The sequence below is a fragment of the Chiloscyllium punctatum genome, chromosome 18 (genome assembly GCF_047496795.1).
Source record: "Chiloscyllium punctatum isolate Juve2018m chromosome 18, sChiPun1.3, whole genome shotgun sequence".
Classification (NCBI taxonomy): Eukaryota; Metazoa; Chordata; class Chondrichthyes; order Orectolobiformes; family Hemiscylliidae; genus Chiloscyllium; species Chiloscyllium punctatum.
Window position 1 is genome coordinate 78,950,376 of NC_092756.1, and position 13,478 is coordinate 78,963,853.

A 13,478-nucleotide genomic window follows, 5' to 3' on the forward strand; every position below is an offset into this window, starting at 1 on the left:
TTAGTTTCGGACATCTGGTCGGCATGGAAGAGTTGGATCAAAGGGTCTGTTTCCATGTTGTATATTTCTATAACTCTATGATGTTGAACTAGCCAGCCTCAAGAATATTTTCGTCATAATGGACATCATTTCTGTCAGCATTAACTTGTTCACTCACTTATTTTTCCAGTTTTTCAAACACATTTATCTTCTGTTAAAACAAACGGAGAAATATAATATCTTGGCAAATCAGCCACCAGCATCAGAGCTGAGGGCATTTATAAAGGCGATAAGCTGAGGCAAAATTCTCTTTCATATGGAAGAATGTGGATCAGTAAATGAAAGATGTCACAGACTTGTTAAAGGCTAGTAGTCACTGACTAAACTTGATTGAGATTTTTCACAATACAATGGAAAGGATTGATAAACGTTGTGCAGTCCATGTCAATGTGTAGGCATTGAATAGGACAACACACAACAAATTTGTTCACATAACAGAAACTCATGAAATTAAAGGGGCAGTGATACCATGCATACAGCAAGATAGAAAATAGAGAGCAATGGGGTATTGTTTTCCAAATCAGAGGAACATGTACAAGATTGTTTCTAGGGTTTCAGCTTCCTGTTATTTTTTTTGCTTTAATCTTAATTTGAGTACAGAGGAGGTCATTTTTGCAGAGTTTGTGGATGACACCCTATTAGGAGTGTAATACATGCTGAGGAGTAAAGTGACAGACTTCAGGGTGTGAGTCTGGTGAAATGGGCTGTTAAAATACAATGGAAAGGAAAAATGAGGAAAAGCAAAATACAACTGCAGGAACAGAGGGGTATCCACCTAGTGAAGGTGACAGGTTCACTCTCTTTTCCCTTGTCATGCACCTTTTATCCCTCCATAATGTAAAAGGACTGTGGGCCATTCTTTAGAAATGCAGAGTTATCAGTCATTGGTTACCTTGCTGCTGTCTTCTCTTAGTTGTGGTGGAAGACTATGTGCAGACCTAAACATGGCTAAACAACATGTTGAAATGGAACAACGAAAGAGACCTGAATTTCCGTCCTAGAAAGCAAAAACTTCAAATGTAATTGGCTTTAAGAATTGCAGCATCAAGTACAAATCCCTGGTTCGACCTCAGCTGGAGTATTGTATTTAATTTTACACTTTAGGAAGAGCGTGAAGTCTTGAAGAGTTCATAGAGGAGATTTATGACAATGGTCCCAGGCTTCCATACACGCATTACCCTCTGCGTGAAAAAGTTGCTTCTTGGGTCTCCCCTTAAATCTTTCCCCTCTCCCGTTAAACACTATGGCCTCTAAGTTTGGACTCCCTCACCCCAGGGAAAAGACCTTAACTATTCATCCTATCCATGCCCCTCATGATTTTATAAACTTCTATACAGTCACCTCTCAGCTTCTGACACTCCAGGGAAAATAGCCCTAGCATATTCAGCTTCTCCCTCAAGCTCAAACCAGGGTGGGATAAGATTTGATAGTGGCGTTCGAAATGAAAGGAGATTCTTAATTGAGTAGACAAGGAAAAACTGTTTCTACTGGCAAAGGGAGTTCAATAACTGCGGCACTCTAATATGAAAATTCACAAAAGAATTCATGGAGAATATGCAATACTTCTGTACTGTGTTACCTGAAAGGTTGTTAGAAGTAGATTCTGTCGTAACTTTCACAAGGGAGCTGGATAAATACTTGATGTAGAAAGATTTGTCAGGTAATGGAGAAAGAGCAGGGTACAGAAATTGTTGCATTGCTCTTACAGTGAACTAACATAGCATGCTGGTCTGAATGGCTTTCTTCGATGCTGTATGATTCCACTCCTATCCCCATGTACAATCAACCGGGAATTTGACACACAATGTTTCTCCTGGGCAACGCTAATGACTGCACACTGCGATCCTCATTTGATAGGATCGAGTCAGGGTTGTTATGGTATCGTTAATCAAATATCCATCCATTCTAATGCCATTTTCCACTACTTGGCCCATAGCCTTTTATGCTATGGGATTTCAAGTGTTCGTCTTAAATGCCTTGAGTATTCTTGCCTCTACCACCCTTTTAGGCAGTGAGATCCTGATCCTCTCAACCCACTGGGTGAAATATTTTTCCTGAAATCCCCTCTGAGCCTCCTGTCTTATCTCAAAACTGTGCCCCCTGGTTATTGATGCTTCTACAAAGGGGAAAGGTTTCTCCCCTGCTACTCAAAACTCAATCAGAAGTGCCCCCCCTCCAAAGCCTTTTCTACTCTAGTCCCTGTTCAGTGCTGAATCACTCTAGCTCAGGCAACACCCTTATGAATCTTGTCTGCACCCTCTCGATACAATCAGTTCTTCTTTTGTGTGGTAAGCAGAACTACACACGGCACTCCAGCTGTGGCCTAACTAATGTTACATACAGCTCCACCATAACCTCCCTGTTCTTGTATTCAGTACCTTGACTAATAAAGGCAAGTATCTCATATGCCTTCTTAACGATCTTACCTACCTATCCTGCTGCCTTCAAGGATCAACAGGCATGCACACTAAGGTCCCTCTGATCCTCTGTACTTGCTAGTGTCCTACCATTCAACATTAAATTTCATGAGCTCCATCTCAGCCCATCTAATCAGTCTGACTGTCATCCTGTAGCTAAGGCTTTTCTGCTCACTGTTTACATCACCACCAACTTTCATGTTGTCTACGGATTTGATGATTAAACCTCATACGTCCATATATCTAGATCAGTAATACGCACAATAATCAGCACAGGACTCAGCACTGATTTCTGTGTTACATCACAGGACACAAGCTTCCAAACACCCTTTTTTTACCGTCACCCTCTGCCTCCTGCCACAAAGTCAGCTTCGGATCCAATTTGCCATGTTGGCTTGGATCCTATGGGTTCTCAGCTTCCTAAGCAGTCTGCCATTTGCGACCTTGCCAAACATGTCAAAACTGAAGGTAGACTACATCAACTGCACCAGCCTCACCTATCCACCCAATCACCACCTTGAAACATTCAATAAAATTTGTGATGCATGATCTCTCCCTTAATAGCCATGCTGACTATTAAGTTGGGGAAATATGCAAGAAAATCTGGCTGCACAATCAGCATCTCAGAACAGAGTGAGCTGCACTGCCTTGTGCTCTAGATCACAACCACCTTAATTTTTTTGATTATAACCTGTGCCTTTGATCAAGCTTTTTGTCTAATGTGCTATTATGTACACATAAGATTTAGTGTCAAATTCTGTTTTATAATTCTCTTGTCAAGCATGATGTTAAAGACAGCATACAAATGAAAGTTGTTGACTGCACTGAATAAAGAATTGTCTGTTCCTCTTCTGTCTGTCTCTCAAACAGATGAAGGGTGCACGGTATGGTACGACAGTGAGCCAGTTGTTCACCCAAGGTTCCACGCAGACTACATGCAGCCCCTTATAGCTATTAAGATGCAGAGCAACAACACAATCCAACCAGTTCAGAAACTTGTTCAATATCTTCGACTTATTAAGTCCGACGCAGAGGTAGAGCTCATGAAAACAGCTGCAAAGGTCACCTCCAAGGTAGGTTATATTGTGACAGGGCATTGGGAGTGAGTTATGAGAGGGGAATATGTCGAATTTAGGGGTACAAGTCGGCCATTTGGCCCTTTGATCCTGCTCCACCATTCAATGGCTTATCCAATTGTCATATCAACTCCGGTTTCCTGTCAGTTCCCCCAGTTTCCATTTGGGGGAGGATCCCAAAATTAGGTGCCACAAATATAAGATCACAGAATGTATTTTTGTACAGGTTAACCATAACTTCCTTTTTCCTTCTAGGATCCCATGTGCTTTATGAACTACTTACTCAATCTCCATCACCACTTTCAATAATTTGTGCACACGCAAAATTTCTGTCTCCACCCCTTCAGAATTGTGTCCTTTATTTTACATTCCCTCTTCTTGTTCTTCCTACCAAAATGAATTTTTCATAACTCTGCATGTTATTCCATTTGTCACTTGTCTGTCCATTCACCAGCTTGTCTTTGTCCTCTTGAGGTTTATGACTATCCTGCTTACAGTTCACAAGACTTCATTGTTTTGTGTTATCAACAAACTTTGAAATTGTACTCAAGTTAAAGTCATTAACATACATAAAGAGAAGCATGGGTTCAAAAACCAACCCCGTTCCTAAGTCAGGGCAACTGAGACCAAATGCCATGCTTCCACTGCCTTCACAACTAACTCACCACAGCCTTGAACCTTGCTGGTCTACCTGGCTCACCCTCTCAATGAACAGAAGATAATCTTTTGCTTCGGCAGCAAATCAGCATGAAACCCAGCTGCCATCGGTCACAAAGCAACATTAACTTGATGGGATACAGCAGTTGCCACCTTGTTAGTTCTGTTGCAAATTGGGAGTTTTAATACTGCTTTGAGTCTTGGTTGACACCCCACCTCACTATAAAGGACAGTGGCTTCCACATATCTCTCCAGCAGACTTCTAAAGTGTAGGTGTGGCAAGAGATCGCATGGAGTCAGAATCCCAGGCATGAGCTATATGCAGAAAAAGATCTGTGCAGCGGAACAAGTAGGCCCGAGGCCTGATTAAGACTGAACTTTGGACCTCCTCAAAGGTAGACTTCTTTTAAAATCTATTCACGGAATGAGGGCATCGCTGATTAAGCCATCATTTATTGCCCTTTCCTAATTGCCTAGAGGACAGTTAAGGGTCAACCACATTGCTGTGGTTCTGGAGTCATATTTAGGCCAGACCAGGTGAGGACAGCAGATTTCCTTCCTGAAAAGACATTAGTGAATGAGATGAACAACCAGTACCTGCTAGATGTCCCTGGGTAACTCACTGGTGAACAACATGAATTTTCTTTGACTGTGTTTGAAGATGAGAGAATACTGTCAGGATGAGACCTTGGAGTTTGGGTTGCAAGTGCTGTGATCCACAATAGTTCTGGATTCAGTGGGACCCCAAGAAGTGAGACTCTTTTGTAAGAAACTTATGTGTTTGGTTGTAGCCTTCAATACTCTTTTAAAGTCTTGCCAGTCAGGCTGAATGGAGATATGGATGCCCTGAGCACAGACCCGGTTTCAGCACCATTTAGGGTAGCCCATTGTAAGGGTAGAACTCCTTAAACCAGGCAATAAACGTCTTGTTAACATATACAAGGGATGAGCATATTTTAGCCATCTGTCTGGAATACATAAAAATGCATCCCACAATTTCAAAGTGGAACCAGTTGCTGTGAAATCAATGGGGAGGGTTTCTGCCCACATAACACATAGGAAGTATTTAGATATGCATTTACAATGTCAAAGCATACAAGGCTATGGGCCAAGTGCTGATAAATGGGATTAGAATAGTTAGGTGGTTGCATTTGATGGGCCAAAGGAACATTTCCTGTGCTGTCAATCTCTGTGACTCCATGGATTAGCCCACTGTCATCCCACTGCTGAATAAGTATCCTTTAAGCTTGGGAGAAGGGGACAGTGTGTGCCAGTTTCACTGCTGATGAGTCTCAAAAGTGTGTGTACTCATCCCAGTACTTCCAGTTTTGTAATTGTGTTGTTGTGTTGCAGTTGGACTGCATTTTGTACAAATTTTACAGATTGCTAAGGAGCTGATACAAGGCTGGCTGTTTATTTTCAGGCATTCATAAGCACAATGTTCTCAACCAAGGCTCCAGTTGACGAGGCCTATCTTTATGCAAAGGTAAGCAACAAAGTATGGATGCTTTCATAAACAGAAGCAGCCAAACCTACATGGAGTAATATAACAATAAGTACAGGTGTCTTAGCAAATGTATTGAATCCGAGAGGGACGGCAGCAGAGATTCACCACTGTGACTCCTGAGAGAATGGGTCTTTTTCTCTGGAGTTTAGATGAGTAAAAAGTGATCTTATTGAAGTTTAGAAAATCCTTAAAGGGATAGAAAGAGTATATGAAGGAAGGATGTTTCCTCCTGGCTGTGTGTCTAGAGCCAGGAGACAGTGTCTTAGAATAAAAGAACGGTCATTTAACATTAAGTGAGGAGGACATTTTTTATGCAGAAGGTGATGAATCTTTGGAATTATTCATCGGTCGGAGCAGGGGAAGCTCTGTCATTCAATCAGTTCAACACAAGGATAAACCTCTGGTTATTAATGGTTATAAAGAGTATGGAGATTGTGCTGGAATATGGTGTTGAGGCAGATGATCGACCATGACCTTTTATGGCAACGGAGGCTTGAGGGGCTGAATGGCCTACTCCTGCTCCTAAACCAAAAAAGTGAGAGTTAAAATAGGACTGTGTACTGTGCCTTGATTTCCACACATTAAGCACAGCTAAAGAGCATAAAAACTGAACCACCAAGATAATAACAGAGGGGAAATAAAGTGGCTAATATAGAGAAAAATTACAAAAGCTGGGAATCAGTGATGTAGTGAGCCAAGGTATTACATCATGATCTGATCCCCGGAGATAGGTTGTCACCTTGAAATATGGTTCTTTTATTGTATATTGTGTACACTTGTGGGAGTGTTTGACTCTCCACTGCAGTTTTACCATTGATAGACTCCCCAAGTTATACTTAATGAGGTGTTACAATTTTGTTTCAGGTAAATGCATGTTATCTGCTTGTTATACTGAAAGTGCAGGAATACAATCCCGAAATGTGTTTGCTTTCTGTATAATGTAGATGAAACACATCAGAGAGTAGTCTTTCATAACATGCCGTTCTGTAACACTTCTCAATTTTAGTTTGACTTTGAGTGTCGAGCTCATGGGGCGGACCTCTTGGCCTACCCTCCTGTGGTAGCTGGTGGCAATCGCTCCAATACACTGCATTATGTGAAAAATAACCAAATGGTTAAGGTAAGAATGTAGTCATTCCTTATTACTGAGGTCAGAATATTTACTTTATCCTAAGGGCCATTCTTGAGATTTCTAAAGGGTTACTTTTTGATTTTCAGAGGCTGCTTTTTCATTCTCACTAACTCCTTCATTAGGTGGGAAGCAGGCACATACCTATATTACCTTCTGTGTTTGTGTTTACATGTGGAGTACTTGGGATTCACAGAAACAAAATTAGAAGAATTCAATAGTATCCTCAATAATGATAAACCCTCCAATATGCGTAAAGCCACAGCACACAAGGAAGGCTTACGTTTCCGAGTTTTTAAATTGGCACAAGACAATAAAAGTTAGCAACAACACACACCTGATGATATAGCTGATTAATTTGCAACAAATTTATTACCAGTAACTTCAAGTGTCCAGTTAACTAGTTGTCTTGACAGCCTCCTTCCCTCTCCCTATTGTAGTCACAGCTTTCATTCCTGCCCCTTTTTAGCCACTCACATCTCACCTTGCCTGAAACACCCCTGCTTCTACTAGCCTCAGTCATTCATTGCTGTGTCTCACCTTCTCACTGCTCCTACAAGCCAGGGGGCTGTTTGTTTGCTGCGCTTGTTGCTGATATGCTCACCATGGGGAGAAACAGCCTTGATTGTAGGAACAGTTCCATTCTAAATTTCTCAGTCACCACGATTAATCTTTCCCAAGCAATTTGATTACTTCGGAGCAGAACTCGCTTGCCATTCCCTTCTACTTTGATGCTGATGAAACAGAAGGGTAAATGTGCACCTGCCATTGATCAGTGGTTACATATTGAGGAATTTCTGGTGGTATCTCCAAGGTAAGGCTTTTGTTGGCTCCTGGGCTGGCAGCTCCCTCCTTTACTATACAACTCCATCCTTCTGTGTAGGGAAAATGGTGGCATAATGGTAATGTCACTGAACTAATAAATCTAGAACTCCAGCTAATGGTCTGGGAATGTGGCTTCTTCATTGGTTACATTTGAATTCAATAAAAATCTAGAATAAAAGTTCTCCTCGTCGTGACCACATAACCACTTTCGATGGTCGTCAAAACCTATCTGTTTCACTAATGTCCTTTAGAGAAGGAAATCTGCCATCCTTACCAGGCCTGGCCTATTCATGGCCCCAGATTCAAAGCCACATGGTTGAATCTTAACTGTTCTTTTGTTAATAAATGCCAATCGAGGCAGAGACACCCAACTCCCGTGAACAAATGAAAAGTCTCAAGTTTCTCTAATCATTCAAATGGGCATTTTGGCTGGTCCTCCGAACCCAAGCTCATCACTTTCTTCATCCTTTAACCTTTTCTTGTTATGCTCATCAAATGATGCCTCTTTGACAAAATATTTGGTCACCTGTCCTAACTCTCCTCATGAGGCTCAAACAAAGTTTGTTTGACAACACTCCTATGAAATCCTTGGGATACTTAACCACAACAAAAATACTGTATAAATGAAACTAATTATTATAAGACAAGTTGCATAAACTGGTCTTATATTTCCTTGAGTGGAAATGGAAGTTTCAGGGCTGATCTAATTGAAGTATTTAAGATGATTAAAAGAATTGGAGTGGGTGCTTTAGTCATGTGAACTTTTACATGTATGTTGTATCCCAGAACGAATGGTGATGGTAGAGGCTTTGATGTTCTTTGTATGATGTGGCTGAACAGGAATCTAACCTGCTCTTATCACTTGCATGGTGGGGCGGGTGGGGGGTGGATTTGGGTTGAGTTGTGCATTGGCAGAGGGGGAGAGGTGGAATAGAAGTTGGGGGAAATGTTTGGGTGGGATGCTCCTCAAAGCAAAATGTGTGGACTCAATGGGCTGAATAGCTTGCTTCCAAGCTGCTGGGATGTTATGATCTACAGAAGAAATATTTCTGCTGATGGGGTAGCCTACAATGTAGAGACCTAACTTTAAAGGTAGAATGGCCCATACAAGAATGACATAAAAAAGCGCTTCTTCACACAAAGGGTAGTAGAAGTCTGGAAATCTCTATTTCAGAATTGCTGTTGAGGCTGAGTGCTAATTGAAATTTTGATTTTTTTTTATTGAGCAAGGTTGTTAGGGTTACAGATTCAAGGTGGGTTGGGATACATGTCTAGTGGAATGACAGAAAAGGTATGAGATGCTTGTGGCCTTTCCTTACTCCTTTATTAACCCACTGACTTCACTCTCTTCCCAGGATGGCGAGATGGTGTTATTGGATGGCGGCTGTGAGTATTCCGGCTATGTCAGTGATGTCACTCGAGTCTGGCCTGTCAGTGGAAGGTGAGCCACAGAGTTTGGATCCACCCACTAACCCCACCCTCCCAACAGCCACATTATTTTAATATCGTGTCCACCATTTTTCTTAGCACTCTTTGAGAAAGGATTCCCTCACATGATGTTTCAGCTTCAGCCACTTAAAACCTGCTTAAACGGAAATTGGGTCTTTATGCCAGTCCTGAACATGCCTGCATCCAATGTGAACACACATACAGTATAAGGCTTTGGGCTTGTCCACCATCTCATGGCATCATTTTGAAGAAAAAGAAGAGGGAGGTCTCCCCAATTCTGAGCAATATCAATCCCTCCACTAACATCACTCGAATATGAGGATTGTTGTTTGTGGAATCTTGCTGTGAACAAATTAGTTGTTGCTTTTCTTGCATTACAATGATGACTATGCTTCATAGTGTTTTTAATTGTTTGTAAAAGTGCCCAGGAATGTCTTGAGGCTGTGCAAGATGCAGTATAAAGGTCAGCCTTTATTTACTTGATGCAAGGTTAACTGAGTAATGGAGAACATGGGGTTTTTTTGCAATATGGCTGAAGAACATTTTAATATTTGTTTAAAGGTGCACAATTAGTTCATTCCCCCTGCAAAGGTTCTTAAACTTCGTCGGATATTGCTCCCATGTCAGAGTCGTTGCATTATAGAGATGTACAGCATGAAAACAGACCCTTTGGTCAAACCCGTCCATGCTGACCAGATATCCTAAATTTATCTAGTCCCATTTGCCAGCACTTGGCCCATATCCCTCTAAACCCTTCCTATTTATGTACCCATCCAGGTGTCTTGTTTTATAATATATTTTTATTAAGAAAAAATAGATTTTTAAATATTACAACAAATACAAAACAATGCAATTCAAAACAGTACAAAAATAGTACAAAACTAAACCCAAATAATAAAAAGAATTCCCCAACCCACCCTCCTATACGAATGTATAAACATATATAGAGAAGTATAAAATTTTGAAAAAACCTAAACTAGCTATTTAACTAAATAAATAAATACCTAACAACAAACAAATAAATATTAATAACTCAGCCCAGCCAAACAAAACACTCATACATTCACAGTTCCTCCTCCCTGGATATTGGACTCATGAAACACAATTGTTACAGCTATATAAAAGCCCTTGTTAGTGTGGCAGATAAATCTGTGTCCAGGTATTTCAAAAAGGGTTGCCATGCCTTGTAAAAATTCTTAGTTTTGTGGTGTACCATATTTGTGAGAAAATCCAGGGGAATATGCTCCATAACAATCTTCCGCTAACCCGACAGGCCTGGGGGTTTTTCGGATATCCAACCTAGCAAGATATTCTTCTTGCACAGAACGTAGGAATATTGAAAAGTTTTTTCTTATGCGCGTCTGCAGGAGCTACAATGGGTAGGCCCAAAAGGAGAGAAATAAGGTCCTTCTCCACCCCTACACCTAAAATCCTCTCCATTGCACCCACCACAGCGCTCCAATATGTTAGAAGCCTGTCACAAGACCAAAGACAATGGGTAAGAGTGCCCGTGCAGATATTGTACTTGGGACGTGCTGAAGATACCCCTGGTTTAAATTTTGACAAACAGTCTGGGGTTAAGTGGACCCTGTGGAGAATCTTCAACTATAAAGCATGGGTCCTATTGCAAATTGATATCTTCGTTGCATTCTCCCAAATATCCTCCCATGCCTTTGAAGAAACTTCAACACCCAGCTCTCTTTCCCACATCTTACAGACTCATCTGAGGTGGCACCCCCCAATTGGTGATATAAAGTACTGACAGAGAGTGTACTCTTAGCCCTTAGTACCCCTCTTTCTATGTCAGATTTGTAGGGATCAGTCAAAAGTGTGTTTTTTTTTATAAAATCCCTAACTTGAAAAAAAACAAAAGAGGTCACTATTAGGTAACTCGTACTTCTGTACTAACTGATTGAAGGACATCATCACATCTCCCTCAAATAAATCACCCATGCAAGATATACCCCTAGCTGCCCAATGTTTAAATCCTGAATCTATCATACCCGGTTGAAAACCCGGCATACCTACTAAAGGTGTAAACAAAGATGTTTTGCCAATGTTACCTTCCCTCTGCCAAATTACTCTCCATGCTTTAACAGTATTGATGACTATTGGGTTATGGCAATATTCCCTAACTGTCCTCACCTTGTCCAAAAACAGCAAACTGGTAAGGGGGCACCTTGCCTGGGAGACTTCGATATCTAGCCATATTGAAAGAGGGTCCCCACAAACCCAATCACTCACGTAGGTCAAAAGCGAGCTTAATTGGTAATTTTTAATGTCCGGAAGGTCTACTCCCCCCAATCTGTGAGGCAACTGCAGTTCGGCTAATTTAATGAGGGGCTGTTTATGGTGCCAGATAAAGGAGCTGAACCAACTGTTCAGTCTCCTGAGTGTTTGTTTATTGAAAGTCAGGGGGAGCATCCATATCGGGTATAGCAAACGAGGAGAATATTCATCTTAATAAGCGCTATCCGACCCAACCATGAGACTGGAAGTACCTCCCATCTTTGGAGATCTTGTTTAATTTTTTCAAATAATTGAGTAAAATTGGCTTTGAACAGCCAATCCAGAACTGGAGTAATTAATATGCCCAAATGCACAAAACCCCCCGTGACCACCTAAATGGGAATCTGTAGTCACTCTCAAGAGCCAACTCTTTCGTAAGACCAACCATAGGCATAGCCTCTGATTTAGCAAAATTAATCTTATACCCTGAAAAAGCGCCAAACGCGTGAATGGATTGTATCAGGCAAGGCACTGAAACTGCTGGATTTGTCAAGAAAATTAGAACATCGTCTGCATACAGCGAGATCTTATGTAATTTTGACCCCACTTCTGGAGCTGATATATTGAGATCCCCACGAATGGCCTCTGCCAACGGTTCAATCACCAACGTAAAAAGTAATGGCGAAATATTAAAATTGCTTGATTGTACCCCGTTGGTAATGACCACCGCGAGAGGTACACTGTAGAGAACCTTTACCCATCTTATGTAAACTTCACCCAGACCAAACCGGTCTAGAGTATAGAAAAGGTACGGCCACTCAACTCGGTCAAATGCCTTCTCTGCATCTAAAGAAATCACCAATTCCTGTATTGACTGCTGTTGGCATGCTTGAATTACGTTAAGCAGCCTCTTAACATTATTGGAGGATCTGCGACCCTTTATGAAGCCCGTCTGATCCTCTTTAATAATAGAGGGTAACACAGTCTCCAACCTTAACGCAAGAGCCTTAGAGAGGATCTTAAAGTCCACATTTAAGAGCAAGATGTGCCTGTGTGAAGCACAGTCTTCCGGATCCTTCCCTTTTTTAAGGATAAGTGAAATATTGGCCTCTCTCCGAGATGGTGGTAGACAATCATGACTGTATGAATCATTAAACATATTCAGCATCAGACCTGACAGTATACTTCTAAATTCTTTATAGAATTCACTGGGAAGTCCATCAGGACCGGACGCCTTTCCACTCTGAAGCTGCCTCACAGCTTCCTGCACTTCTTGCTCTGATAATGGGGCATTGAGAAAGGACTGTTGTTCGGGAGTCACACTTGGGAGCTTCAAATCTCTTTAAAAAAGGATTCCATTTTGGCCTGCCCCTCCTCACAATTCTCAGACTGATATAACTTAGAGTAGAATCTCTGGAACGCCACATTAATCTTTTTAGAATCACATGTTAGGTTCCCAGACCCTTCTCTAATCGCTGTAATGGTTTGTGGGGCACTTCTCTTTCTGGCAAGGTATGCTAAGTATTTGCCTGGCTTGTCACCCTGCTCGTATAACCTTTGCTTTGCAAAAGCCAGCTCCTCCTTTGCCGTCTGCGTGAGCACGGAATTTAGTGTAGACCGCAGTGCCGTGATCCTCTGTAGTTTGACCAACGAGGGTCTGTCAAAATAGGCCTTCTTGGCTGCCTTCAACCGTGCTTCAAGGAGACGTTGCTGCTCACCCTACTGCTGCTTCCTACTGGTGGAATATGAAATAACTAACCCTCTGACATAAGCTTTGGCAGTTTCCCAGAGAACAGATGAGCTATCAACCGAGCCTATGTTCATGTCTAGGAATGCCCGAAATTCCCTAGAGAAATATTCCACAAACTTACTGTCCATGAGAATAAAGGGGTCCATTCGCCGGTACTTTGAATCTACTGTAACATCCTTTATCTTAACCATGAGGTACACTGGAGCATGATCAGAGATGGCAATATTACCAATTGTACAGGATGCCACCAGATCCAGGGTTACCGCAGGGGTCAGAAAAAAATCAATCCTCGTGTGACATCTCTGTGGATTGGAGAAAAACGTGAAATCCCTACCTGTAAGGTGGAGACACCTCCAGACATCCACCAACCCTAATTCCCCACACAAACCCAATAACTGTT

The 13,478-nt window shown here is 41.6% G+C and overlaps 1 protein-coding gene across 2 annotated transcripts in view; it reads left to right on the forward strand.

Annotated features, from left to right (window-relative positions):
- xpnpep3 (X-prolyl aminopeptidase 3, mitochondrial) overlaps positions 1-13,478 on the forward strand; it is an 84,433-nt gene that overhangs the window by 60,666 nt on the left and 10,289 nt on the right. For both annotated transcript variants that reach the window (XM_072588519.1, XM_072588520.1), the window contains exons 4-7: positions 3,327-3,529; positions 5,613-5,675; positions 6,703-6,816; positions 9,006-9,091. In XM_072588519.1, coding sequence (XP_072444620.1) covers positions 3,327-3,529; positions 5,613-5,675; positions 6,703-6,816; positions 9,006-9,091 — 466 coding nt within the window. The remainder of the gene's footprint in view (positions 1-3,326; positions 3,530-5,612; positions 5,676-6,702; positions 6,817-9,005; positions 9,092-13,478) is intronic.